The 27,297-nt window shown below is 44.4% G+C and overlaps 1 protein-coding gene across 3 annotated transcripts in view; it reads right to left on the bottom strand.

Moving 5' to 3' along the window:
* Positions 1–27,297, bottom strand: part of TRRAP (transformation/transcription domain associated protein) — a 201,312-nt gene that overhangs the window by 84,474 nt on the left and 89,541 nt on the right. For all 3 annotated transcript variants that reach the window (XM_056537084.1, XM_056537086.1, XM_056537085.1), the window contains 6 exons: positions 22,942–23,067; positions 15,829–15,975; positions 13,143–13,345; positions 9,410–9,531; positions 7,660–7,873; positions 4,594–4,773 (listed from right to left, as the gene is read on the bottom strand). In XM_056537084.1, the coding sequence (XP_056393059.1) occupies positions 4,594–4,773; positions 7,660–7,873; positions 9,410–9,531; positions 13,143–13,345; positions 15,829–15,975; positions 22,942–23,067 (992 nt within the window). The remainder of the gene's footprint in view (positions 1–4,593; positions 4,774–7,659; positions 7,874–9,409; positions 9,532–13,142; positions 13,346–15,828; positions 15,976–22,941; positions 23,068–27,297) is intronic.

Genomic DNA, 27,297 nt, shown 5'->3' with positions numbered 1-27,297 from the left:
GCCCTGAGAGAGAAGATCATGCCGATCGGGAAGACGCATGGGAGGGGGTAGATGACATCCGCGTACCATGCGCACCTTGGCCAATCAGGGGCTCTGAGAACCGTGGAGACACTTTCTGCTTTGAGCTTCCGGATCACCCTGGGAAGAAGAGGAAGCGGAGGGAAGAGATACGGAAGTGAAAAGTCGGACCAAGGGATCACAAGCGCATCCAAGGCAAGTGCCAGAGGGTCCCAGGATCAGTTGGGAACCTGACAGTTCCGGCGGGACGCAAACAGGTCCACGTCCGGAGTCCCCCAGCGGGAGCATATAGTTGCAAACAACTCCCCGGAGTCTGCTGTGATGCGACAGAGAAAGTCCACCTCCCAATTGTCCACTCCAGGAATGCGGACAGCGGAATACGAAATTAAGGGAACGTGGCACTCTGCCCAGGCAAGAATCCTGGCTACTTCCGCCATCTCAAAGGCACTGCGGGTGCCCCCCTGGTGATTTATGTATGCCATGGCCGTAACGTTGTCCGTCTGGATTCAAACAGGAAAGGACCGAATGAGAGACTCCCTGAGGAAAATTGCCCTCAGTTTCAGAACATTGATTGGGAGATGAGACTCCTGGGAGGACCATCGGCCCTGGACCGTCTGGTCCTGATACACTCCTCCCCAGCCAAGGAGACTGGCATCGGTAGTCAAGACCCGCCACTGGAGGGGGAGGAAGGAACGACCCTCCCAGAGAAGAGGAGACTAAAGCCACCAGAGCAGGGAGTGGCAAACTCAAGGGGACAGCCGGATGGGACGATGAAGAGAAAGGGGAGACTTGCCCCATTGGGACAGGATGGCTAGTTGCAGGGGACAATACCTGAACTGGGCCAAGGAAACTGCCTCCATGGACGCTACCATCCTGCCCAGGACCATCATGCAGGTTCTGATCGAGACTGGAGTCGCATGGCGGAGGAAACGAACTCCCTCACTAAACGCGCGTCTCTTGTCCTCAGGAAGCAGAATCCTGGCTTCCGCAGTGTCGAAGTGGAGTCTCAGGAAAATTAGGGACTGGGAGGGGTAGAGATTGGATTTGGCCCGGTTGACAATCCAGCCGAACCGCTCCAGGGTTTGGGAGAGTGATGTGTAGACTTTACAGGTTCTCCGACAGGGAGGAAGCTTTGACCATCAGGTCGTCCAGATAAGGAAGCACAGAAACTCCCTGAGAGTCGAGGATGGCGATCACTGTCACGAGGATCTTGGTTAAGACCCCAGGAGCTGTGGCAAGAGGACATGAACTCGTCCATGGATCCATGCAAGAGATTACTGATCTCAGAGATTCCATGCGAAAATGTCGCAGACGCAGGTAGCAATTGAGTAGTTTGAGATCCAGTATGGGACGAACCGTGCTTTCCTTTTTGGGGACCACAAAAAGATTGGAGAAGAACCCAGAAAAACGCTCCTGAGGAGGAACTGGCACAATCACGCCTTGGGAAAGCAAGTTTTAGAGGGTGGACTGAAACGCCACATTCAGAGCAGGGGACATCGGAGGCCAGGACTGGAAAAAACGATACCGGGGAAAAGAACAAAATTCTATCCGGTAACCGTTGGAAACAACATCCCTCACCCAGGCATCTGACACTTGTGTCTCCCATACGTCCCGGAAAAGGGACAGACAACCACCCACCCGAGGAGAAGCCCCGGATGAGGGCACCCCTTCAAGCAGAGGAAGGCTTTCAGGAACAGAGCTTAGAGGTAAAACAGCCCAACCAGGCTCCAGGGGAAGGCGCCTTCCGGTCCTGAGAAGCCGAGGCTTTGTCTGTTCGGGTCAAGGCGAACCGAAATGGACGAAACAAAGAGACCTTACGGCATGAACCAGTACGCCTAGAATGGTTTTGAGGTAACAAAAAAACTTTTGCCACCCGTGGCCTCAGAAATTATTTTATCCAATCGCTTACCAAATACCCAGACTGCTGAGAAAGGAAGTTCCGTAAGAGAGCGTTTGGAAGTGGCGTCCGCGTTCCATGCTTTGAGCCACATGGCCCAACCTAGGGCTACCAGGTTCCTAAAAGTGAAGGCCGCACAGCGGGCTGATTCCAGGGCTGCTGATCAAAGGTAGTCACCGGCATTAGAGATTTGATGAGCCAGGTCAGCTAGGTCATCAGGCGAGGACCCAGAAAGTAAACCCTGGCGAAGCTGGGAAGCCCAAGCTGAGAGAGGCTTGGACACCCAGGTAGATGCAAACCGTATGATCCCTGGAGTGTGACAAGGTGGACCCTGAACCCTGTGGAGGAGGTTGGGAATGGCTGCGGGAGAGAGGCCAGCTCAGCCAGCAGGAGAGCTGGAGGAAGAGCGAGGCCTTTGAGTGGAGAGGCCAAGCACTCCTTTCTCGGGTGCTTGTGATGAGAGGGGAGCTTTGATGATGGGAGTGATACTTACCACTGGGGATGATATACTCACCCAAGGTGACTTCAGCCAGTATGGTGACAGGCCACAAAAGGCAGGGCGACTAGGGGCCAGAGAAGGGCCCAGACCCAGGATCGACCACCTGAAACTGACCGTTAGCGAGGGGGGTTAATGGAACATACCTTATGTGCCATGCCCCCACTTCGCAGTGGGGGACCAGGCAGCGCCATGCTCCTGTCCTCCCAACCTATGAAAATAAAAAAGGGAGAAAATCTAACTGGAGCTAAATTGAAAAAAAGAAAAAGACCAAGTCTGGAGAAGTCCAGACCTGCGTCTGCCTCCTACTGACACTAAGCTAAACCTGATTAGCTCAGAGTCAGTGGGCGGGTATACCCTGCTTGGAGGAGCTGACTTTTTTTTTTTTTTTTGCCTAGTGGCCTCCTAGTGGCAAGCAGCATATAGCCACGGTTCTTATGTCCCCCAATGTAGGCGACCGAGAAACACAAAGTCCACTGAAGGGGCCGTTCACTGTTCCATAGACTGGGTAGCAGCTGCACCTGGCAATGTAGCTTACCCCATGTTCCAGCTGCAATACCAGATACAGCCACTAGCCTGGCTGTGCCTGGTAGGAAGTAAATTGTGGCCAGAGGGGTTTTCCGGAGTTGGATCACCACCAATCGGATATTGATGGCCGATCTTAAGAAAAGGCCATCAATAAAATAAAAATACTATAAAACTTTTTTAATCCCTAGGGTGCCACTATATGTATGAAGGCCCTGCTGTCAGATGCAGTTATGAGTGAATCTCTTGTGGGGATCTGGATATACCACTAACTATACCAGTGGCCTTTAAACTGCGGACCTGTAGCTTTTGCAAAACTACAACCAGCATGCCCAGACAGCCGTTGGCTGTCCTGGGAGTTGTAGTTTTGCAAAATATGGAGGTCCACTGCAATATAATAACTGGAATTACAAAATGGCTTTCTGCTTCCCCCTCTGTACACATCATAGCATGAGCATAGTAAACCTCTCCTGCTGCGGAAAGTTCCTGACACAGACAGAGGTGGCAGCAGAGAGCACTCAGTTCAGACTAGCAAGAAACTACACAATTTCCTCTGTAGCATACAGCAGCTGATAAGTACTGGAAGGATTGACATTATTAAAAGGAGATGTCCGGTGCGGACTATTCCATCCTGCCCGGGCTGCAAAAAAAAAAATGAGAAAACAAACTTTCACTTACCTTCCTACATTCCCCCCGGAGCTCCGCAAAAGCTGATCGGTCGACCGGGCTGTCTACTACCTCCTTCCCTTAGCCCGGGACGTCACACGGCGCTTCAGCCTATCACCGGCCGCAGTGATGTCCCGCCTCGGTCGGTGATAGGCTGAAGCGCCATGTGATGTACCGGGCTAAGGGAAGAATGAAGTAGACAGTCCGGCCGAAGGATCAGCTGTTGCGGAGATCCGAGGGAACGTAGGAAGGTAAGTGAAAGTTTGTTTCCTCTTTTTTTGCAGCCCGGGCAGGATGGAATAGGAAAAGTCTGCACCGGACATCTCCTCTAAATAGAAGTAATTTACAAATCTGTTTAACTGTCTGCACCAATTGATTGAAAAATGCTTTTTTTTTTAACCCCTCCGGAGTACCCCTTTAATCAAACGTGGATAACCCCAGAACCCTGAATACAGCCTATATCTGCAAAGAGTATATAGTCAGAGAAGGCAGCAGCTGGCTGGCTCTCAATCAGTGCACAGCTCCACTACCAAAGCAGAACAGATCTGCTAACATATAAGCATTTTTCGCAATTTGGCAATAAATGCAGTAGCCGCCCCCCCCCACCAACTAGTGAAAAAGTTGACTGCAGAGTGAATTTACCCTTTAAGATCTTACTGTGGCACAAACAGAGGGATTTAGTCTCTCCCTATCATTTATTTCTTATATTCCAGGAAAACTAAGGTTTTGATAGATCTGCTTTCACATGAGGAACAATGGAACAACTGTTCGGAAAAGTCTCGCTGAGACGCCAGAGGAACAAAAGTTTTAGCAAAGCTTGTAAACGCGATCTCGTCCCATGAGAGACCTGAAGCATATTTGAACAGTATACATTTAATTCCAAGGACTGCAACGCCTCTTATAAACAAACCGCAGCTTTTAAAACCCCCGGCCCTGAAGGATATTCGAATTCCTTTAAAAAAAAAATAAATAAATAAATAAAACACAATACCTCTTCCTTGGATTCGCTGTTCTCTCTCTCCCTTGGCTCCTGCTTGACGTGGGTTACCATAGCAAATGCTGCCCGATCGTGACTGTCTGCTAGATTGATGACATTAGTGATAGATGGGAGCATGGCGCCCTGGCAGCTTGTGCCAATTGTAGTGTTCTTCTCGCAGACGGCCAGCAGGAGCTGTACAGATCAAAGTCAGGGGGTTCAAAGCGTTAATAGGATGAGGGCTTATCTCCGCAAAACAAGCCATGTACAAAATAGGGAGAAGGTGAAAAGGGGACATTGCTTAATCAGACAGGGCTGAAATGATCGAAAACACAGAAACAAATGCAAAATGTTATCACACGCTTCCTTCTCTACTCCTGGGAGCCTGGGGTGACTTTATAAAACAGAGAGTTTGCTTTATGGGTCAATGTAAAAATTAAAAATGTTTCTGTGCTAAAATTGGGAAGGAAAACATAGGGTTGGGTGGGGGACTTCCCTTATAAGGAACACCTCATATCAGTGTTTCCCAACCAGGGCACCTCCAGATGCTGCAAAACTACAACTCTCAGCATGCCCAGACAGCCAAAGGCTGTCTGGGCATTCTGGGAGTTGTAGTTTTGCAACAGCTGGAGGCACCATGGTTGGGAAAGACTGCCTTATATAGAGGCCCACATTGTAAGTTAAAGGGGTTATCCAGGAAAAAACTTATAAAATATATATATATATATATATATATATATATATATATATATATATATATATAAATATATATATATAAATATATATATATAAATATATATATATAAATATATATATAAATATATATATATATATATATATATATATATATATATATATATATATATATATATATATATATATATATATATTAACTGGCTCCAGAAAGTTAAACAGATTTGTAAATTACTTCTATTAAAAAATATTAATTCTTTCAGTACTTATGAGCTTCTGAAGTTAAGGTTGTTCTTTCTGTCTAAGTGCTCTCTGATGACTCGTGCCTTGGGAAACGCCCAGTTTAGAAGCAAATCCCCATAGCAAACCTCTTCTAAACTGGGCGGTTCCCGAGACACGTGTCATCAGAGAGCACTTAGACAGAAAAGAACAACCTTAACGTCAGAAGCTCATAAGTACTGAAAGGATTAAGATTTTTTAATAGAAGTAATTTACAAATCTGTTTAACTTTCTGGAGCCAGTTGATATATGAAAAAAAGTTTTTTCCTGGATAACCCCTTTAACTGCAATGAATGTATGCTGATGTTTGTCAATGTATGCACTGTCAAACATATCTCAACAAGCACGTATTGACCACCCTGTGACTAAGTTTCTCATGTAAGGGCATGTCAAAAATGGATAAATCTTTAAAGGGGTACTCCGTTGGAAAACTTTTTTTTATTTTTTATTTTTAAATCAACTGGTGCCAGAAAGTTAAACAGATTTGTAAATTACTTTTAATAAAAATTCTTAATCCTTCCAGTACTTATCAGCTGCTGAATACTACAGAGGAAATTATTTTCTTTTTGGATTTCTTTTCTGTCTGACCACAGTGCTCTCTGCTGACACCTCTGTCCATGTGTGGAACTGTCCAGAGCAGCATATGTTTGCTATGGGGATTTGTTCCTTCTCTGGACAGTTCCTGACATAGTCCGAGGTGTCAGCAGGGAGCGCTGTGGTCAGACAGAAAAGAAATCCAAAAAGAAAATAATTTCCTCTGTTGTACACAGCAGCTGATAAGTACTGGAAGGATTAAGATTTTTTTATAGAAGTAATTTACAAATCTAAGCAAAACTGACGGCTCTCCTCAGCTGAATGCTTACACCTGCGCCTGGATTAGCCGGCAGTGTTCCCGGTTCACAGCAGTACAGATAAAGGAAGGAATTTCCAGCGCAGGATGAATGCAACAGGTTCTTTATTATGGATCACATGGAATGCACAGGCAACACCAACGCGTTTCGGGTCAAGTTGGACCCTTAGTCATGGCATGACTAAGGGTCCAGCTTGACCCGAAACACGTTGGTGTTACCTGTGCAATCCATGTGATCCGTAATAAAGAACCTGTTGCATTCATCCTGCGCTGGAAATTCCTTCCTTTCTAATTTACAAATCTGTTTAACTTTCTGGCATCAGTTGATGTAAAAAAATAATAAGAAAAAAAAAAATTCACATTTATCCAGTGCATAACTGCAGAAAGTCCAACCACTGAGATCCCCACAATCTCGAGAATCGGAATTCTGAAGATACTGTTGGAATGGAATGGTCTGGCATGTGTGCTGCCATTCAGTTGTCTATTGTCAGCGGTCACATAGTGAGTGAATAAAGCATCGGTGCACATACTTGACCATAATTCCATTACAACAGGGAACTTTGGGAACCCTATTTGAGTTTACAGGGGTCCCAATAATCAGACTCCCCTCCCCACAATAATAAATGTATCTCCTATCATGTGGGTAAAATATAAGTGTTATTAGTGGGAGAACAGCTTAAGGGGGTACTCCTCAGGAAAACATATTTTAAATCAACTGGTGCCAGAAAGTTAAACAGATTTGTAAATTACTTCTATTTAAAAATGTTAATCCTTCCAGTACTTATCAGCTGCTATATGTTGCACAGGAAGTTCTTTTCTTCTTGAATTTCCTTTATGTCTGACCACAGTGCTCTCTTCTGACACCGCTGTCCATTTTAGGAACTGTCCAGAGCAGCATAGGTTTGCTATGGGGGTTTGCTCCTACTCTGGACAGTTCCTAAAATGGACAGAGGTGTCAGCAGAGAGCACTGTGGTCAGACAGAAAGGAAATTCAAGAAGAAAAGAACTTCCTGTGCAACATATAGCAGCGGATAAGTACTGGAAGGATTAAGATTTTGAAATAGAAGTAATTTACAGATCTGTTTAACTTTCTGTCACGAGAGGATTTAAATAAAAAAATATTTTCCAGAAGAGTACCCCTTTAAACTGCCTGACTGTACACTATTTTTAGGACTTACCCTAATCTCATTAGGCACACATTGGGTCTTTTTCTTCCCTACCAAATGAAGGAGGGTCTGCAGCTCAGCACCCCTGCTTACCTCTATACACTGTTTAATCCAAAAATGGTTGCCCATTGCTTCCCAGTTCTGAGAACAAGTGACGTAGAGCAGTCGATCATACACGCGGCGCTTCATGGACGTGTCAAAGGCCTCAAAAAATTTCGCCCGAATGTGGGGCTGAGAGCAGCGCAGTCCAGACAGAAAAGCAGGTTCTAGCTTGGCCGTCAGTTCACTTCCGGAGAGGTTCTCATCTCTGTAATACAGAATTTATAGAGCTCGCATTTAAAGCTGTATAAGGGTATGTTCACACTATGTAATTCTCATGGAATTCCGCAACATAAACATCAGTGTGAATGGGTTTCCGCGAGACCCGTTCACACTGCGGAATTTCAGCGGTGGACAATTCCGCCGCTGAAATTGTTCTGCACAAAGAAAGAACACGTTCATTCTTTACGCCAAAGTCCGCGAACACTGCATAGCCATCAATGGTGACGGCGCAGTGTCGCGCGGTCCTACCGCCGAAGTTTTGCGGCGGCCGCCGCCAGAATGCAATCTCTGCTCCCGGAATTTTGTGAGCGGAGATTCCGTTCATAATCCGTAGCGTGAACATACCCTTAAAGGAAAACTGTCATATGTTTTGTCCCGCACTATCCACGGGTACCTGTGGATAGTACGGGGGACGCTGAACATTTTGAGTCCTATCTTGCCCGGATCCGCTGCGCCGTTCTTCCGTTATAGCTAGTTTTCGGTATATTCAAATTAGCTGCTAACTGGCACGGGCGGGGTTACTGCCTTCAACTGGCACTGTGACGTAACCGTCGCCCGGCCCGCAGCACCGCTGGCTAATGACTATTCATACGTTGTCTTACACTCTCTGTCTCATCTCGTCCGAGTCCTGGATGATACTGCGCATGCACCCTTACTCCAGAGCTGCTCCAGACAAATGAAGCAATGCTGAAGACCACGCATGCGCAGTATCGTCCAGGACTCGGCCGAGATGAGACGGAGAGTGTAAGGCAATGTACGAATATTCATTAGCCAGCGGTGCTGCGGGCCGGGCGGCGGTTACGTCACAGTGCCAGTTGAAGGCAGTAACCCCGCCCCTGCCAGTTAGCGGCTAATTTGAATATACCAAAAATCAGCTATAACGGGCGAGCAGCGCAGCAGATCCGGGCAAGGTAGGACTCAAAATGTTCAGCGTCTCCCGCTCTATCCACAGGTACCCGTGAATAGTGCGGGACAAAACATATGACAGTTTTCCTTTAAAGGGAATCCCATACTGTATTAATAAAGAGCAGGGAATGTTCCCATTCTGATTCTGAGCAGCATACTGGTTCTATGCAATGTCCATTTACTGTATAGAGCAGTGTTTCCCAATTAGGATGCCTCCAGCTGTTGCAAAACTACAACTCCCAGCATGCCCGGACAGCCGAAGGCTGTCCGGGCATGCTGGGAGTTGTAGTTTTGCAACAGCTGGAGGCACACGGGTTGGGAAACACTGGTATAGAGTATTGTACTGCTTCCTACATGTGGATCTGCAGCTGCTGCAAAACTACAACTCCTATCATGCCACGATGAGAGTTTTGCAACAACCTCAAAGACACAGGTTGAAGAACGCTGGTGTATAGTACCCATAAATCAACTTTAGAGCTCCATATACAATGGAAGACCAATTCCTACTTCTAAGGCTAAAGCTACATCAATTCCTAAATGTCTGATTGTATTCTTTCTATAGCGCACAGTTCACAGCTGCTATGGTGATAATATAAAGGTCTATCATTTCACGCACCTGTAAACATAGTTGACAAGCTCCAGAAACTGTGCATTTAACTCCAGATCCTCTGGAAAGCGTTTTTCTATGTAGGTCATCATCTTCACCAGCAGAATGGACTTTTCCCGAAGTGTGGGGGTCTGCATGAAAAGCAAGGTTACAGCATTCTATACAGTACAATGTGAGGCGCTATGTTTCATCTAAGTGAAGGCAATGGTATGTGGGTGGCATACATCTGCTATCCTGTCCTCCACCTCACATAACCTTCCTCTTTCAATGGCCTGCAGAACATCTCACAAACTGCAGTCTTTCATACCTGTTCACCGACTTTGGAACAAAAATGTAACTGTTTTGTTGTTTTAACAGTGTATTGTCATCCTATCAGGCAATTGTATAATGCTACCATGTGCCATTAGTGGTCCAACCTCTGGGACCCCCACCATGGTGAGAATGAAGAGGTCACAGTACTGTTCCCTACACCAGTGTTTCCCAACCAGGGTGCCTCCAGCTGCTGCAAAACTACAACTCCCAGCATGCCCGGACAGCCGGAGGCACCCTGGTTGGGAGACACTGCCCTACACAACCGGACGACCCACTGTGCAAGGAACTGCAGCACATCATCATTTAGGGTCTATTCACACGCACTGTGCAGATTTGATGCGCAGGATTTCAAGCTGTGTTCAGTCAGTTTACATTGAAATCTGCAGCATCAAATCTGCGCAGAATACTGTACATGTGAAAAGACCATTGAAGGGGATCGATGCCCCCCCCACCATTAAAGGGGTACTCCGCCCCTAGACATCTTATCCCCTATACAAAGAATATGGGATAAGATGTCAGATCGCCACGGTCCCGCTGCTGGGGACCCCGGGGATCGCTGCTGCAGCACCCCACTATCATTACGGCGCAGAGCGAGTTCGCTCTGCAGTAATGACGGGCAATACAGGGGCCGGAGCATTGTTACACCACGGCTCCGCCCCCTCGTGACGTAACGGCCCGCCCCCGTCAATACAAGTCTATGGGAGGGGGCGTGGCGGTCGTCACGCCCCCTGCCATAGACTTGCATTAAGGGGACGGGCCGTGATGTCATGAGGGGCGGAGCCATGACGTCACGCTGCTCCAGCCCCTGTATCGCCCGTCATTACGCACAGAGTGAACTCGCTCTGCGCAGTAATGATGGCGGGGTGCCGCAGCGGCGATCCCCGGGGTCCCCAGCAGCGGGACCGCGGCGATCTAACATCTTATCCCCTATGCTTTGGATAGGGGATAAGATGCCAGGGGTGGAGTACCCCTTTAAGGGCCAGTGTCACACAGATAGGGTACGGACCGGCTGATCTTATGTGTAAGGAAGCCTTGCAAATCTCCTCTGACTGATAAGGTGAAAGAAGGATCGGGCATGATGGATTTCAACTGCCGTACTCTTTATTTTTTGGGAGATAAGTCACCACCAGAGCTGCCATCTGGCAACAGCTTACCTCTATTCTCCCCATTCTGTATACATAAACACCCAGCTGCATGAAATGTTCATGTGTATGGGGAGAAAAAGTAGAGACCACTGAAAAAACCTTTAGTCAATAGCGATGGAAGGATTATGGACACCTTAAAGGGGTACTCCACTGGAAAACTTTTTTTTTTTTTAATCAACTGGTGACAGAAAATTAAACGGATTTGTAAATTATTTCTATTTAAAAATCTTAATCCTTCCAGTACTTATAATTTGCTATTTGCTCCACAGGAAGTTATTTTCTTTAGATTTCCTTTCTGTCTGACCACAGTGCTCTTTGCTGACACCTCTGTCCATGTCAGGAACTGTCAGGAGCAAAACAGGTTTGCTATGGGGATTTGCTCTTGCTCTGGACAATTCCTAAAATGGACAGAGGTGTCAGCAGAGAGCACTGTGGTCAGACAGAAAGGAAATTCAAAAAGAAAAGAACTTCCTCTGTAGTATACAGCAGCTGATAAGTACTGGAAGGATTAAGATTTTTAAACAAAGGAATTTACAAATCTGTATAACTTTCTGGCACCTGTTGATTTAAAGAAAATGTTTTCCAGCGGAGTACCCCTTTAAAGGAATTCAGTGCAAAGCCAAGGGTCCGATATGGGACCACCAGGATGGACAGGAGTCTAAAACAACAGACCCCCACTGATCATGAAGTGCATATACATCCCTTTATGATATGGGAATAAATTGTTTGGAGGTGCACTCCTTGACCCCTTAAGGACCAGGCCAATTTTATTTTTGCATTTTTGTTTTTTCCTCCTCGCCTTCTAAAATCCGTAACTCTTTCATATTTCCATCTACAGACCCATATAAGGGCTTGTTTTTTGCGTGACCAATTGTGCTTTGTAATGAAACCTCATTTTACCCAAAAATGTACGGCGAACTCAAAGAGTAATTTTTTTAGGGAGGAAATTGAAATGAAAACCAAAATTTTGCACATTTTGGAGGGTTTTGTTTTCACACTGTACACTTTACGGTAAAAATGACATGTGTTCTTTATTCTGTGGGTCAATACGATTAAAATGATACCCATGGCTAGATACTTTTCTATTTTTGTACCGCTTAAAAAAAAAGTCAAATATTTTGTACAAAATCAGTAATCTAAAATCGCCCCAATTTTGACCACCTATAACTTTTTCATTTTTCCGTATATAGAGCGGTATGAGGGCTCCTTTTTTTACGCCGTCATCTGAACTTTTTATTGATACCACATTTGCATATGTAAAACTTTTAGATCAATTTTTTTTTTTAATAAAATGTGACAAAAAAAGCAGCATTTTTGGCCTTTTTCTATTTTTTACGTTTACGCCGTTCACCGTACGGGATTATTAACATATTTTGATAGTTCAGACATTTACACAAGTGGTGAAACCAAGTATTTTTATGGAAAAAAAAAAGTACGCTTTTTGGGGGTGAAATGGGAAAAAGGGACAATTTTAGTTTTTATTGGGGGAGGGGATTTTTCATTTTTACATTTTTCAATATTTATTTTTTTTTTATTTTATTTTATTTTTTTACACTTTTTATGTCCCCATAGGTGACTATCTATAGCAATCATTTGATTGCTAATACGGTTCAGTGGTCCTTTTTTAAATTTGTATTTTTAGTCAATTGGAAACAGATTGAATACAGCAGCATGATTTTTAGCATTTAACATTATTATATACTTTTTTTTTTTTTAACTACTGAAAACACAAGCAATCTGCCTTTACTACCTGTAGCATTAGGGTAAGTTCACAAAGAACTGAAATGTTGCAGATTTAGATTTCCCTATGAAATGGAAAAACCACATCAGAACTGCAGCATTTTCAGTCCTGTGTGAACAGACCCCTAAAGCTGAATGTCCCCATTTTGCAAAGCATGTGATCTTATCCTACAGTGCGCTCTCCGATGATCTCCATGTTAATGCTGCCCGATGTCAGAGACGTGAGCATGGTAGGGAAAAGCTGAAGAGCTGACACAGAGCCCTAGGCAGTCATCGGTAACCATGGCAACCTCAACCACTAGAGATTCGGAAGCTGAAGATCCCTGCCACAGAATTACCTGTTCACTGGTAAATTGCAAAAAAAAACACCACAGCATAAGAGATCATTTACCGAGAGCTGGTGGGCAGAGACCTGCTTTACAATGCGGCTACCGGAACACACTGGGAGTTGTAGTGCCACAGCAGCTGATACAGATTAACAAACGATGACAATAATGGAACCTTTTTTTTTTTCTCCTCCATTTTTTTTTTTTATAACCCCTCACCTGATTTGCCGCCATGGGGGTGTTATTTTTTAGCCACTCCTCCACTATTTTTACCACAGCCCTGAGGATCTTGGCGTCGGTGGATTTTTCAATGAGAGACGTGAGGATGTTCTGAATGAAGTTTTTCCTCATTTCCATGCTCATGACTGCCAGACGCGTTTTTACCAGGTCCAAACTAAGCATCACCAGCTCACTGGTGCCCGCTGGAGAGTAAAGAAACCAAGAAGTCAGTTAAAAAAGAAAGAATGTCAGACCCAAGGAACTGGCACACTGTAACGCTATCCACCATCTAAAGAACTGAAATTATAAGGAAAAAAAGCCACAAGGGAATTCCTTCTGGTCAAAGCGCAAAATCCTAGCAGGATCGGTAGATGGTTATGAGCAAGTCAGATCTAATAATATATACAGTATTGGCCGTAAATGTTGGCACCCCTGAAATTTTTCAAGAAAATGAAGTATTTCTCACAGAAAAGGATTGCAGTAACACATGCTTTGCTATACACACGTTTATTCCCTTTGTGTGTATTGGAACTAAACCAAAAAAGGGAAGGAAAAAAGCTAAATGGACATAATGTCACCAAACTCCAAAAATGGGCTGGACAAAATTATTGGTACCCTTTCAAAATTGTGGAAAAATAAGATTGGTTCAAGCATGTGATCCTCCTTTAAACTCAACTGGGGGCAATAAAAGTAACAGGTGTGGGCAATATAAAAATCACACCTGAAAGCAGATAAAAAGGAGAGAAGTTCACTTAGTCTTTGCATTGTATGTCTGTGTGTGCCACACTAAGCATGGACAACAGAAAGAGGAGAAGAGAACTGCCTGAGGACTTGAGAACCCAAATTTTGGTAAAATATCAACAATCTCAAGGTTACAAGTCCATCTCCAGAGATCTAGATTTGCCTTTGTCCACAGTGCGCAACATTATAAAGAACTTTGCAACCCATGGCACTGTAGCTAATCTCCCTGGGCATGGACAGAAGAGAAAAATTGATGATAGGTGTCAACGCAGGATAGTCCGGATGGTGGATAAGCAGCCTCAAACAAGTTCCAAAGATATTCAAGCTGTCCTGTAGGCTCAGGGAGCATCAGTGTCAGTGCAAACTATCCATCGATATTTAAATGAAATGAAACGTTATGGCAGGAGACACAGGAGGACACAGGAGGACACTGCTGACACAGAGACATAAAAAACAAGACTACATTTTGTCAAAATGAACTTGAGCAAGCCAAAATCCTTCTGGGAAAACGTCTTGTGGAGAGAGGAGACCTAGATAGAGCTTTTTGGTAAAGCACATCATTCTACTGTTTACCGAAAACGGAATGAGGCCTACAAAGTAAAGAACACAGTAGGTACAGTGAAATATGGTGGCGGTTCAATGAGGTTTTGGGGTTGTTTTGCTGCCTCTGGCACTGGGTGCCTTGAATGTGTACAAGGCATCATGAAATCTGAGGATTACCGATGGATTTTGGGTCGCACTGTACAGCCCAGTGTCAGAAAGCTGGGTTTACGTCCAAGATCTTGGGTCTTCCAGCAGGACAATGACCCCAAACATATGCCAAAAAGCCCCCAGAAATGGATGGCAACAAAGCGAAGGAGAGTTCTGAAGTGGCAGCAATGAGTCCAGATCTAAATCCCATTGAACGCCTGTGAGAGATCTTAAAATTGCTGTCGACCACCGTTTTAGGACCGGTGGAAAACCACATACGGGGCAAAAATGAGCCGACCTGAGTCAGCGTTTCACTCCAGTCGGCTCATTGAAATGAATTAAATACGGGCGGCATACGGGTATGCGGTCCCGTATGGCTGAAAACGTGATGTGAACCAAGCCTAAGAGAGACCTGGAGCAGTTTGCAAAGGAAGAGTGGTCCAACATTCCGGCTGAGAGGTGTAAGAAGCTTATTGATGGTTACAGGAAGCGGCTTATTTCAGTTATTTATTCCAAAGGGTGTACAACCAAAAATTAAGTTATGGGTACCAATAAATTTGTCCAGCCCATTTTTGGAGTTTGGTGTGACATTATGTCCAATACTTCATTTTCTTGAAAAATTTCTGGGGTGCCAACATTTACGACCATGAATGTAATAAATAAAAAAAAAATAAAAAAATGTTATATATATATATATATATATATGTATATGTATATATATATATATATATATATATATATATATATATATATACACACACACACACACACACACACACATATACATATATTTATATAATTTTTTATCTATATGTGTAATATGTGTATATATGTATATATGTATGTATATACGAAAAACAAGGTGGTTTTGCAGCACTACTTAGCTTGATGAAAAAAATAGTCGGGTGCCAGCTCCAAATGAACTTGATCAAAGTCCCAAAATTAATCCATCCAAAGAAATGGTGCAGCACTCCATAAGTAAATCCAAGGTGCAAAAAAGATTTATTCACTTCACATCATAGCATAGCAACGTTTCAGATCACACAGGATCCTTTTTCGAGCTTGAAAAAGGATCCTGTGTGATCTGAAACGTTGCTATGCTATGATGTGAAGTGAATAAATCTTTTTTGCACCTTGGATTTACTTATGGAGTGCTGCACCATTTCTTTGGATGGATATGTATGTATATATATATATATGTGTATATATATATATATATATATATATATATATATATATGTAATAGATCATATACCTGGATTGGCTTCAGCTGTTCCGGCAGCAGCCTGTGGGTTCAGATGCTCCCTCACCATCTTCTGGAGAGATCGCATAAAGACAGATATTAGTCTGTCTATGTAGCTGGGGTTGTTACTGCAGGCAGACTTCAGAATCATCAGGGTACCTGACCAAATTAAAGATATTAAAGATATTAGCTACATTTTTCTTCTATTTTTGGGACACAGTGACACTGTAAATCAATGTTTCCCAACCAGTGTGACTCCAGCTGTTGCAAAACTACAACTCCCAGGATGACCGGACAGCCTGGGAGTTGTAGTTTTGCAAAAGCTGGAGTCACACTGGTCTGGAAACACTTCTCAATATGGTAAATGTATTTTATTATGAAAAATCTAATCCCTGTATAATGTATTTTATTATGAAAAATGTTATCCCTGTATATGAAACCTGAACCTGGCGCCAACGTATGTTTTAGTATAATACTGGATTTATTAAACTTTGCAGTGAACACCAAATAATTTTACGCAAGCGCAGGCGCTCCGAGCTGCCAAAGATACTGCCCAGAGTCCGTGCTTTTAGCGAGACAAACCACTTGGTAGTACGAAGCAGATGAAGCAGAGCTGACTGTCATTTCACTATTTGTTCTGTTATGGTAAAGAATTAGAAAATAATGCAGCTTTCTCCCAAAAACAGCACCACACCTGTCCAATGGAGCCGAGCTGCAATACTAGATACAGCCATAAAGTCAAAGGGGGCTAAGCTGTAATACCAAACACAACCTGTGGACAGTTGTGGTGCTGTTTCTAGGAGACAGCAGCTATGTTTTTTTTTTTTGCTTGTTTTTTAATTCTAGACAAGACTTTTAGCTCAGGCTGGGTTCACATCACGTTTTTGCCATACTGTTTGCAATCCATTTTTTCTAAAGAAAACCGTATGACAAAAAAAACGGATGGAACAGTATGGGGAAAAAGTAAACCGTATGTGTTTTTTTAAACTGTATACTGTTTTTAAAAATGCATACAGTTCTGTCCGTTTAAAAAAAAAAAAAAAAAAAAAACATACGTTTTTGATAATTTTGTCTGTTTTTAATGGGAGGGGTGTTGGGTGGGGAATTTAGGATGCAAATGCGCATGTGCAAAGTAAAAACGTATATGTTTTTCCCGTATGGAACCGTATACATGTGCGTTTCCCATTGACGTCCATGTTAAAAAAAAACGTTTGCGGTTGCAGTACAGTTTTTAAACCGGAGTCAAAACCGTGGTTGACCACGTTTTTGTCTCCGGTTTAAAAACCGTACCGCAACCGCATACGTTTTTTTTTTTTTTTTACCTGGACGTCAATGGGAAACGCACATGTATACGGTTCCATATGGGAAACCGCATACGGTTTTTACTTTGCACATACGCATTTAAGTCCCCACCCAACACCCCTCCCATTAAAAATGGACAAAATTATCAAAAAGGTTTTTTTTTTTGTTTTTTTTATAAAAACGGACGGAACTGTATGCACTTTTAAAAACAGTATACAGTTTAAATATGCATACAGTTTACTTTTTCCCATACTGTTCCATCCGTTTTTTTGCCATACGGTTTTCTTTAGAAAAACGGATTGAAGACAGTATGGCAAAAACGTGATGTGAACCCAGCCTCACTGTGTTAAAAAGGTTTTGTGATTAGACAAAAAAAGGATTTCACCCAAACAGTGCCCCTCTTATCATAAAAGGCTATGTCTGGAATTGCAGCTGAATTGAACAGGGCAACGCTTTATTACAATATTTGCTCAGTAAGAGCACTTTCCAGTGGTGGACCCTGCCTATCCTTGCGTCACATGGACGGCCATTTATTACAATCTCTAAAAGTTATACCTTATCGCGGGATAGGGGGAAAACTAGCTAATCTGTGGCGGTTCAACCACTAGGACCCCCATCTGAAAATAGACAATAAATTGTCCAAAGAAGAGAGTGCAGCACAAAGCCAAAACTTTTCATTCTCAATGGGGCTTGCAAACATTGCGCAGCACTGGCTCCCCTGGTGGTGGCTTATCTCCTTTACAGCACCAAAAGGATGTCCGGGCATGCTGTGAGTTGTAGTTTTGTAACAGCTGGAAGCTTACTGGTTGGTAAACACTTGTCCGTGGTGTTAACATATCTTCCTTATCTTGAACAAAGGCTTGAAGAGCAAGATGATCTATTTTCCCTACAATAATACACTGTAGCAAACTATTAAAGGGGTATTCCAGGAAAAAACTTTTTATTTTTTTTATATATATATCAACTGGCTCCAGAATGTTAAACAGATTTCTAAATTACTTCTATTAAAAAAAATCTTAATCCTTTCAATAATTATCAGCTGCTGAAGTCTGGTTGTTTTCTGTCTGGCAACAGTGCTCTCTGCTGACACCTCTGTCTGTCTCGGGAACTGCACAGAGTAGAAGAGGTTTGCTATGGGGATTTGCTTCTAGACTGGGCGGTTCCCAAGACATGTGTCATCAGAGAGTACTTAGAAAAGAACAACTCAACTTCAGCAGCTCATAAGTACTGAAAGGATTAAGATTTTTTAATAAGTTAAAAAGTAATTTACAAATCTGTTTAACTTTCTGGAGCCAGTTGATAGCCCCCTTTAAGACAGTAGACAGATCTGTACTGCTGACGTGTTTATAGATTACAGGATGCGCTGTAACAAACATCCAGCTGTGAAATATTTGGTCTGTATGGGTCCTCAGAAGAAATGTTTTTATCTACTTATCTATTACATACATATGCAGGAACTATTACACCTAGAATATTAGCATTTTATACACACAGGCACGTCAGAGGGCAAATAGAAAAGAAGTCTGGCACCGTGCACAGGAGATGCAGCGCATTTCTGTCTTGTAAAGCTAAATCATTGCACAAAGTAAAGTTAAAGGGGTACTCTGATGGAAAAGTTTTTTTTTTTATCAACTGGTGCCAGAAAGTTAAACAAAACAGATTTGTAAATTACTTCTATTAAAAAAAATCTTAATCCTTCCAGTACTTATTAGCGGCTGTATACTACAGAGGAAATTCTTTTCTCTTGTTGGATTTCTTTTCTGTCACGAGTACAGTGCTCTCTGCTGACACCTCTGTCCATTTTAGGAACTGTCCAGATCAGCATACCGTATATACTCGAGTATAAGCCGACCCGAGTATAAGCCGAGGCCCCTAATTTCAACCCAAAATCCCAGGAAAAGTTATTGACTCGAGTATAAGACTAGGGTGGGAAATACATCATCCCCCCCTGTCATCATCCAGACCCCCGTCATTAACATCCTCATCATCATCATCATCACCGCCTGTCATCATCCAGACCCTCATCATCATCACCTGTCATCATCCCCTTGTCATCATCCCACCCCCCCCTTCATCATCCCCTTGTCATCATCCCCACCCCCCTTCATCATCCCCTTGTCATCATCCCCACCCCCCTTCATCATCCCCTTGTCATCATCCCCACCCCCCTTCATCATCATCCCACACCCCCCTTCATCATCCCCTTGTCATCATCCCCACCCCCCTTCATCATCATCCCACCCCACCCCCCTTCATCATCCCCTTGTCCTCATCCCCACCCCCCTTCATCATCCCCTTGTAATCATCCCACACCCCCCCTTCATCATCCCCTTGTCATCATCCCCACCACCCTTCATCATCATCCCACAGCCCCCCTTCATCTTCCCCTTGTCATCATCCCCACCCCCCTTCATCATCATCCCACACTCCCCCCCCTTCATCATCCCCACCCCCTTCATCATCCCCTTGTCATCATCCCACACCCCCCCCCCCTTCATCATCCCCACCCCCCTTCATCATCCTCTTGTCATCATCCGCCCTCAGTGGTCTTCAACCTGCGGACCTCCAGAGGTTTCAAAACTACAACTCCCAGCAAGCCCGGGCAGCCATCGGCTGTCCGGGATTGCTGGGAGTTGTAGTTTTGAAACCTCCGAAGGTCCGCAGGTTGAAGACCACTGCGGCCTTCGACATCATCCAGCCCCCTCTCACCCCCTTTAGTTCTGTACAGTACTCGCCTCCGCTCGGCGCTGGTCCGGTGCTGCAGGACTGTCCGGAGAGGAGGTGGTCCGGTGGGATAGTGGTTCCGGGCTGCTATCTTCACCGGGGGCGCCTCTTCTCCGCCCTTCGGGCCCAGAATAGAGGCGTTGCTTTGACGATGACGCAGAAGTACGTTGGCAATGAACGTACCTCTGCGTCGTTGTCAAGGCAACGTGACTATTCTGGGGCCGGGCCCGAAGCGCTTAGAAGAGGCCTCCCCGGTGAAGATAGCAGCCCGGAACCACTATCCCACCGGACGACCTCCTCACCGGACAGTCCTGCAGCACCGGACCAGCGCCGAGCGGAGGCGAGTACTGTACAGAACTAAAGGGGGTGAGAGGGGGCTGGATGATGTCGAAGGCCGCAGTGGTCTTCAACCTGCGGACCTCCGGAGGTTTCAAAGCTACAACTCCCAGCAAGCCCGGACAGCCGATGGCTGCCCGGGCTTGCTGGGAGTTGTAGTTTTGAAACCTCTGGAGGTCCGCAGGTTGAAGACCACTGCGGTTGGAGAGTTCACTCGAGTATAAGCCGAGGGGGGGTGTTTTCAGCACGAAAAATCGTGCTGAAAAACTCGGCTTATACTCGAGTATATACGGTATGTTTGCTATGGGGATTTTCTCCTGCTCTGTAGTAATATACAGCCGCTATTAAGTACTGGAAGGATTAAGATTTTTTAATAGAAGTCATTTACAAATCTGTTTAACTTTCTGGCATCAGTTAAAAAAAAAAGTTTTCCACCGGAGTACCCCTTTAACTTTACTTTGTGCAATGATTTAGCTTTACAAGACCGAAATGCGCTGCCATCCGGCATCGCATCTGGTGTGCAAGGTGTCAGACTTCTTTTTTTATTTGCCCTCTGGCGTGTCTGTGTGTATAAAATGCTACGCTACACGCAACTTTTTTGTTTTTGTTTTATACGATGTGATAAAGTTTGCAGTGAGACGCATGTGCGTTGGAGTCGGTGTCTGCAGGATTCTATGCAATTTCAGGCTATATCCTATAGCGCCGTGACATTGTATCATGGTGTACAAAAGCAGACTGCACGCATCTATATAACAATGCAGGATATTCTATAGTACCAGGGCACCACACGTGCAGATAAACATGACAGCTATGAACTGACTCTTCTCTCTTTAGAACTATTTTTTTCCTCCTGTTATAGGAAATAGCCTGAAGTGCATACAAAGCACATGCATTACGCAGTTTACTGCCGTCTTGCGGTAAATTTTAATGCACCGACCCCCAGACTTAAAGGGGTACTCCGGTACTCCAGCATTCTGAAGGCCGGAGGCCGTGACGTCACTGCCATGCCCCCTCCATGTTATGCCATGCGCCCCCCATGCATGTTTCTGGGAGGGGGCGTGTCTCCCGACACGCCCCCTCCCATATACATGCATGGAGGGGGCGTGATCGTGACATCAAAAGGGGCATGGCCGTAACATCACAACCACTGCCACAGGAAACTGGCAGTGGTTCTTTCATTTTTCGCTTTCGCTTTCATTTTTCGCTTCTTTCATTTTTAACAAGGCCTCTGCAAAATGAAAGAATCAATCTGATTGGTTGCTATGGGCAACTGGGCAATATTTCCTTTGCACAGGTTTTGATAAATCTCCCCCAATATGTCCAGCAGCAGAGTACCCCTTTAAAGGTATATACAAACTGAACACTTTCTAAGGTAGCCCCCTTCATGAATACATTGTTGGTTGAGTAAATGTCAGGGAGAGGGGTAGAGATTGCCATTGCTGCTACCTATGCTGCCAATATTATCAATCCATTACCAGCTGCTAAACCGACAAGCCAGATGAAGGCGGACACAGTGCCCGGTGTCAGCGACGCCTAAGTGGATTACTCCTTTATTGTCGGTACACAGCATATTCTTTAGCTTCTGACCTTGAAGCACTTTACAAGCGATTGATTAAATTACGCTAGCGACCAAGTGTTTTGCACAATGACACCTGACAAGCAGGCAATTCTTTAAGTAAAATTACCCCTGTCTACAGGGATCACAAGGGAGACCAGTGAGGGACAGCTAGCATTTACATTTTGTGCAGCCTTGGTTCTATTGTGGCATTATACCAGCTTTACTGACAGAACCAATTCAGTGCAGCAGTCAGATGCAAAGGCATTGCATTGTATTGAAACCCTGTTAAAGGGGTACTCCGGTGAAAACCTTTTTTCTTTTAAATCAACTGGTGGCAGAAAGTTAAACATATTTGTAAATTACTTCTATTAACAAAATCTTAATCCTTTCAGTACTTATTAGCTGCTGAATGCTACAGAGTAAATTCCTTTCTTTTTGGAACACTGATGACATCACGAGCACAGTGCTCTCTGCTGACATCTCTGTCCATTTTAGAAACCATGCATAGCAGATGTACGCTAAGGGCAGCATGGTGGCTCAGTGGTTAGCACTGCTGCCTTGCAGTGCTGGGGACTTGGGTTCAAATCCCACTAAGGACAACAATAAATAAAGCGTTGTTATTATTATTATAATCACGTCAGTAGAGAGAACTGTGGTCGTGATGTCATTCCAAAAAGAAAAGAATTTCCTCTGTAGTATTCAGAAGTTAATAAGTACAGGAAGGATTAAGATTTTTTTTATAGAAGTCATTTACAAATATGTTTAACTTTCTGCCACCAGTTGATTTAAAAGAAAAAAGGTTTTCACCGGAGTACCCCTTTAAAGTAACCTCCTGGTGACAAGAAAGTGAAGATAACAAATCCAAGACTATTTTATGGTACTTTTTGCTTTTTTAATAAAAATGTACGCACTGAACTTCCCAAATAGACGTGTCCCTTGAAATAGTGCAAGAATGTGTGTGTGTATGTATTATTCAGAGGAAGAAAAGGAAAAAACTTCTCTTACTAATGACTGTTGAAGCCATCCGTCTTAGAAATAACTACAGGACGCCTTAAGAACATTTACAGCACTGGATTCTGGGAAATAAGATGCAGCAAACTGTGACATAATTGACCAGAGTCTGCGGGAGCATCTTCAGAGATGCAGTCCTACAGACAAGGAATAAAGGAAGCCTCGGTGAGTCCGCCGCCTAATCTGCCACTTACCAAAAAGCTGAGACGGGTTTGCGTTTGTAGCTTTTTCATAATTAGTGAGACCTTCATAGATGACTTTGCCCACAGCTGCGTACAAGCATTCCAGCTCCTCGTACTTGGAAGCAACACTTGAGGTACCTAGGACAGAAATCACAGAGAATTAGTATCACAGGGTCCACTGAAGCACAGAGTGGTGCAGAACGTTCTTGTTTCGTTCAATGGGCATCTTCGGGGATGACAATGTACATCATTGGTTTGGGTTAAGTTCCTCTACTAGGAACAAAGGAAGAGTTTATGTGAGGTTAGAATCAAAAGCCAAACTATTCTTTTCCTTTTTTTCCTACCTTAGTCTGTCCGATCATTTTTAATTTTTCTTTATTTTCCTTTGGCTTAAATACAGTGGTCCCTCAACATATGATGGTAATCCATTCCAAATGGACCATTGTTTGTTGAAACCATTGTATGTTGAGGGATTCGTGCAATGTAAAGTTTAGGACAATGGTCTACAACCTGCGGACCTCCAGATGTTGCTAAACTACAACACCCAGCATGCCTGGACAGCCAACGGCTGTCCGGGCATGCTGGGAGTTGGAGTTTTGCAACATCTGGAGGTCCGCAGGTTGAAGACCTCTGGCATAGGAAGTTGTACTCACCTGTCCCCGCCGCTGCGGACCGTCACCGCTCGTCATCGCTGCCCTGGATGTCGCCTTCCATCACTGTCGCCGCATCCCCGGGGTGCCCCGACGCTCCGGCAAGGCCTCTGCTTCCCCGACATCCTCGCTCTCTGTCGCTGCCATCACGCCGCTCCTATTGGATGACGGGACGACGTGCGCAGCGACGTGATGTTGACGATGGAGAGCGCCGACGATGCAAGGGATCCCAAAATGGACGCGCCGGAGCCCCGAGGACAGGTAAGTGATCATCAGCGGACCACACAGGGCACCGTAAACGGCTATCCGGTGGCAGCTGAAACATGTGATGGCTTCTGAGAGTGATCGTATGCTGAAATGATCTTATGTCGGGGCCATCGTAGGTCAGGGGGGTCACTGTACTTAGTTTCATCTTGTAGTAATGGGCAGGGGAAGGGAGGGGGCGGATGGAGAGGGTGGGTGAGTTTATCTTATTGTATGTCTATTAGTATGTATAAGTGATTGTTTTGGTAATGTTTGTATTTATGTATTTGTGTTATATAAAATAATAAAAATATATATAAAGCTTAAAAAAAAAATTAACTGCTGTAGAGAGATTTCACTTGTTTATTGGCAAGTACCAGGTACACAATCCCAATTTTGGTGCTAAGAGAGTCAGTGGGACAATACCAATACATAGGCTGCATGGACAGGCAGGAATGCTGCTGTGACGGAGAACAGCTGTCATGTCAAGGCTGCTCCATGTCTTATTGTTTTCTCTAACATAGTGGGTCACCATAACAAAAGGGGCACTGCATCTGTCACCATTACAAAGGGGGCACTGCATCTGTCACCATTACAAAGGGGGCACTGCATCTGTCACCATTACAAAGGGGGCACTGCATCTGTCACCATTACAAAGGGGGCACTGCGTCTGTCACCATTACAAAGTGGGCACTGCGTCTGTCACCATTACAAAGGGGGCACTGCGTCTGTCACCATTACAAAGGGGGCACTGCGTCTGTCACCATTAAGAAGGGATAACTGCAGCTGTCACCATTATGGAGGGGGCACTGTGGGTATCACCATTATGGAGGGGGGCACTGTGGGTATCACCATTATGGAGGGGGAATTGATCTGTTACCATTATGAAGGGAGTACTGTGTCTTTTACTGTTACGGAGGGGATACTGCACCTGTCACTGTTACCGAGGGGGCACTGGGCCTGTCACTGTTACCGAAGGGGGTACAACTGTCACTGTTAACGAGGGGGCACTGGGCCTGTCACTGTTACGAAGAGAACACTATGCCTGTTACTGTTAGGATGCGTTCACACTGAGTAATTTAAGAGGAATTTACTCGAGTAATTCCTCTTGAATTCTCCGCTCCAAATTAATTCACATCTCCTCTGCCCATTGACTTTAATGTTTTTTCCGCTGTCCTGTTCACACATCGGAAATTCTGATAGCGGAATTCCGACGCTGAATTCCTTTTCGCTTGAAGAAAGAACATGTTCATTCTTCAAGCGGAATCCACTAGCAGAAATCAATAGAAGTCAACGGTAAAAAAAAAAATTCTGCACGACATCGTTTTGGCACGGAATTTGCGCGGAAATGGCTGAAAAACCCTTAATTTCTTTCTCCCCCATTTCCGCGCAAATTCCGCGCGAAGAGAAAAAAAATTCCACATGTAAATTTTTCAGCATGAATTCCTCTTGATTTACTCAGTGTGAACGCACCCTTACAGGAAGAGAATGCAGCTGTCACCCATACAGAGAGGGCACTGCACCTGTCAGCACTACAAAGGTGGCACTGTGCCAGTCATTATTATGGATTGGACACTGTGCCTGTCACCGTTTCAGAGGGGCACTGCAGAGAGGGACATTGTGGCCATTACCTTTGTGATCGGCGGCTCTCATTACCATTGTCATTGTTGGCAGGAAAGCACATCAGCTATCACTATTACAGTGGGCAATGCATTTTCTGAATGCTAATGCCATGGGTTGACCCTGAAATAAGGGGTCACATTTGTGCACCCCGCAATACAGCAAATTAATATCATATCTTAGCACGAGAAAGACACAAATCTCTCACACTATAGACCACTAGAATTGATCTATGGTTAACACTAGTAAGTAATGTTCTTCCTGACTTGCCGGTACTTAAGCGATCCACTGAGGAATTTCTAAAACTCTGTGCCCCCTGTCCCTGTGGTAAGCTTCCTTTGTAAATATCCTTGAGGCAGAAAAGAAGAATGGCGTTGCTACGACGCGCCGTAATTAGGGATAATGTATATCGGTAATGATCATGGCCGGCAGTAACCTACAGCTAGTACATACACAGATAAAGAGCTTGAACGCTCTGCACTCAATCTCACTCTCATTTGAGGTGAGCGGAGTTAATAATGTAGTACAAATGTGTGGAAATTTTATATTATATATATATATATATATATATATATATATATATATATAAATATAAATACATATATATATATATATATACATATATATATATTATATAAAAAAAAATATAAATAATTTATGAATTCATTAAAAATAAATAAATACATTTAAAAAAAAAAAGGATTCCAAATGATCCTCTAAATGTGGACTGTGAGCCTGCCGGTCAATGAAGTCGCTGTTATAAGAGGATTAGACACAAAGAAATGCAATCACAATGTGAGCTGTAAAACAAAGGAGGACAATGAATCCTGTCTGAAAAGGGGACTTGTTCTCTGCCACCGAATATTATATCCAATTCAGAGAGGACAATGGGGGGGACTGTCTGAGTATTAAGTCATTACGGGGAATTAACCAAGATCTAAATTATGGTTTTCAGGGCCTGGCCTGATAACAGAGAGATCGTGCAGCATAACCCTGCAGAACGTGACCTCCTACAATACAGCCTGTTGTCAAGGTAAGTGCCTGTCTTCTTTGGGGGGATTGTGGAGGGGGCTCAATGTGTTTTAAAAGGTCTTCTATGCTGATACGTTCATGGTGAATATGTTTCAATATCACTATTATCTAGGCCAGCGTTTCCCAACCAGGGTGCTACCAGCTGTTGCAAAACTACAACTTCCAGCATGCCAGGACAGCCTTCGGCTGTCCTGGCATGTTGGAAGTTGTAGTTTTGCAACAGCTGGGGGCACCCTAGCTGGGAAATGCTGGCCTATGCTAATGCAGCACTTAAAGGAGTACTCCGGCGCGCACTTTTTTCCTTTTATCCCGTCCGGGCTGCAAAATAAAAGATAACACACTTTCTCTTACCTGCCAACGAGCCCCCGGAGCTCCGGTACAGGTGTTCGGTCCCCGGGCTGTATTCTTCTTACTTCCTGTTAGCCCGGCACATCACACGGAGCTTCAGCCTATCACTGGCCGAAGCAGGACATCGCTGCGGCCGGTGATAGGCTGAAGCTCCATGTGACGTGCCGGGCTAACAGCAAGTAAGAAGAATACAGCCCGGGGACCGATCACCTGTACCGGAGCTCCGGGGGCTCGTTGGCAGGTAAGAGAAAGTGTGTTATCTTATTTTGCAGCCCGGACGGGATAAAAGGAAAAAAGTGCGCGCCGGAGTACTCCTTGAAATGACCCTGCAATAATCGCTATGCTAATCGGGAATAAGACAACGAATTGTAGACAACGAATTGAGCGACAGCACGTGTGCTTAAAAGCTGCTCTATTCCCATGGGAAACTTAGCGAACCTCGTAGGGGGGTTATCATCCACCATGATCAAGTGAA

The sequence above is a fragment of the Hyla sarda genome, chromosome 8 (assembly GCF_029499605.1).
Source record: "Hyla sarda isolate aHylSar1 chromosome 8, aHylSar1.hap1, whole genome shotgun sequence".
Lineage (NCBI taxonomy): Eukaryota > Metazoa > Chordata > Amphibia > Anura > Hylidae > Hyla > Hyla sarda.
The sequence above is the reverse complement of the archived record's forward strand: the minus strand, read 5'-3'. Positions and strand labels throughout refer to the sequence as shown.